This window comes from Propithecus coquereli, unplaced genomic scaffold (genome assembly GCF_000956105.1).
Source record: "Propithecus coquereli isolate 6110/MARCELLA unplaced genomic scaffold, Pcoq_1.0 Scaffold244, whole genome shotgun sequence".
NCBI classification, from domain to species: domain Eukaryota; kingdom Metazoa; phylum Chordata; class Mammalia; order Primates; family Indriidae; genus Propithecus; species Propithecus coquereli.
The window spans coordinates 820,174-820,987 of NW_012147997.1; the positions used below are offsets into that span (position 1 = coordinate 820,174).

At 34.0% G+C, this 814-nt stretch overlaps 1 protein-coding gene across 1 annotated transcript in view; it reads right to left on the bottom strand.

Moving 5' to 3' along the window:
• COL19A1 (collagen, type XIX, alpha 1) overlaps positions 1-814 on the bottom strand; it is a 383,175-nt gene that overhangs the window by 318,064 nt on the left and 64,297 nt on the right. The window contains exon 7 of the mRNA XM_012646513.1: positions 426-701. Coding sequence (XP_012501967.1) covers positions 426-701 — 276 coding nt within the window. The remainder of the gene's footprint in view (positions 1-425; positions 702-814) is intronic.

Sequence of the window (814 nt, forward strand, 5' to 3'; positions counted from 1 at the left end):
AGAAAATGGGAGGAAATAGAAAGAAAATAATATATGTGAAAATATAGTTGGAAACACATAGCTACTCTTCACACATCTGATGGCAAATTAATTAAATTAATAAAATTGATGAGGGAATCTTCAAAAAAGATGTTTTCAATAAGACATCTTAACTTAGAAATGTTACTAGTTATTTTTTAAGGCATGACCTAATTCTTTTAAATTCATAGGCTGGAGAAAATGGGAGGAAATAGAAAGAAAATAATACATGTGAAAATATAGTTGGAAACACATAGCTACTCTTCACACATCTGATGGCAAATTAATTAAATTAATAAAATTGATGAGGGAATCTATTCCACAGTAATCAAAAAAGATGTTTTCAATAAGACATCTTAACTTAGAAATGTTACTAGTTCTCTTTTACAGCCAACATCATGACTTACGTCCACAGGCTTGCCGTCTGAAGCTCGCGCAGCAATCACGGTCCGTCCACGAAAATCCACGGTGTCCTTTTCTTCAGTCTGCCGGCTGGCAATTAAGTTACAATCCATATAAAGTGAAATGACCTGAGGTTGTATACTGACGCCAAGTTTGTGCCACTGACGATCAAACAAAGGACGGAGTTCTCGATTTTTAAAAATGTAGTTCAACACATCCCCTTCGGCAGCTCGAAACATAAATTCCACTACCTTCTTTCCACCATCAATGACTATAGAAACCTGCAAAAATGCAAATTATCTTTAAATATTTTAGAAATCATTGTTCGAAATTATTAAAGCACACAAGGAAAAGTTCAAGATGCATGCTAGCATAACTGAGGCAGTTAATAAAA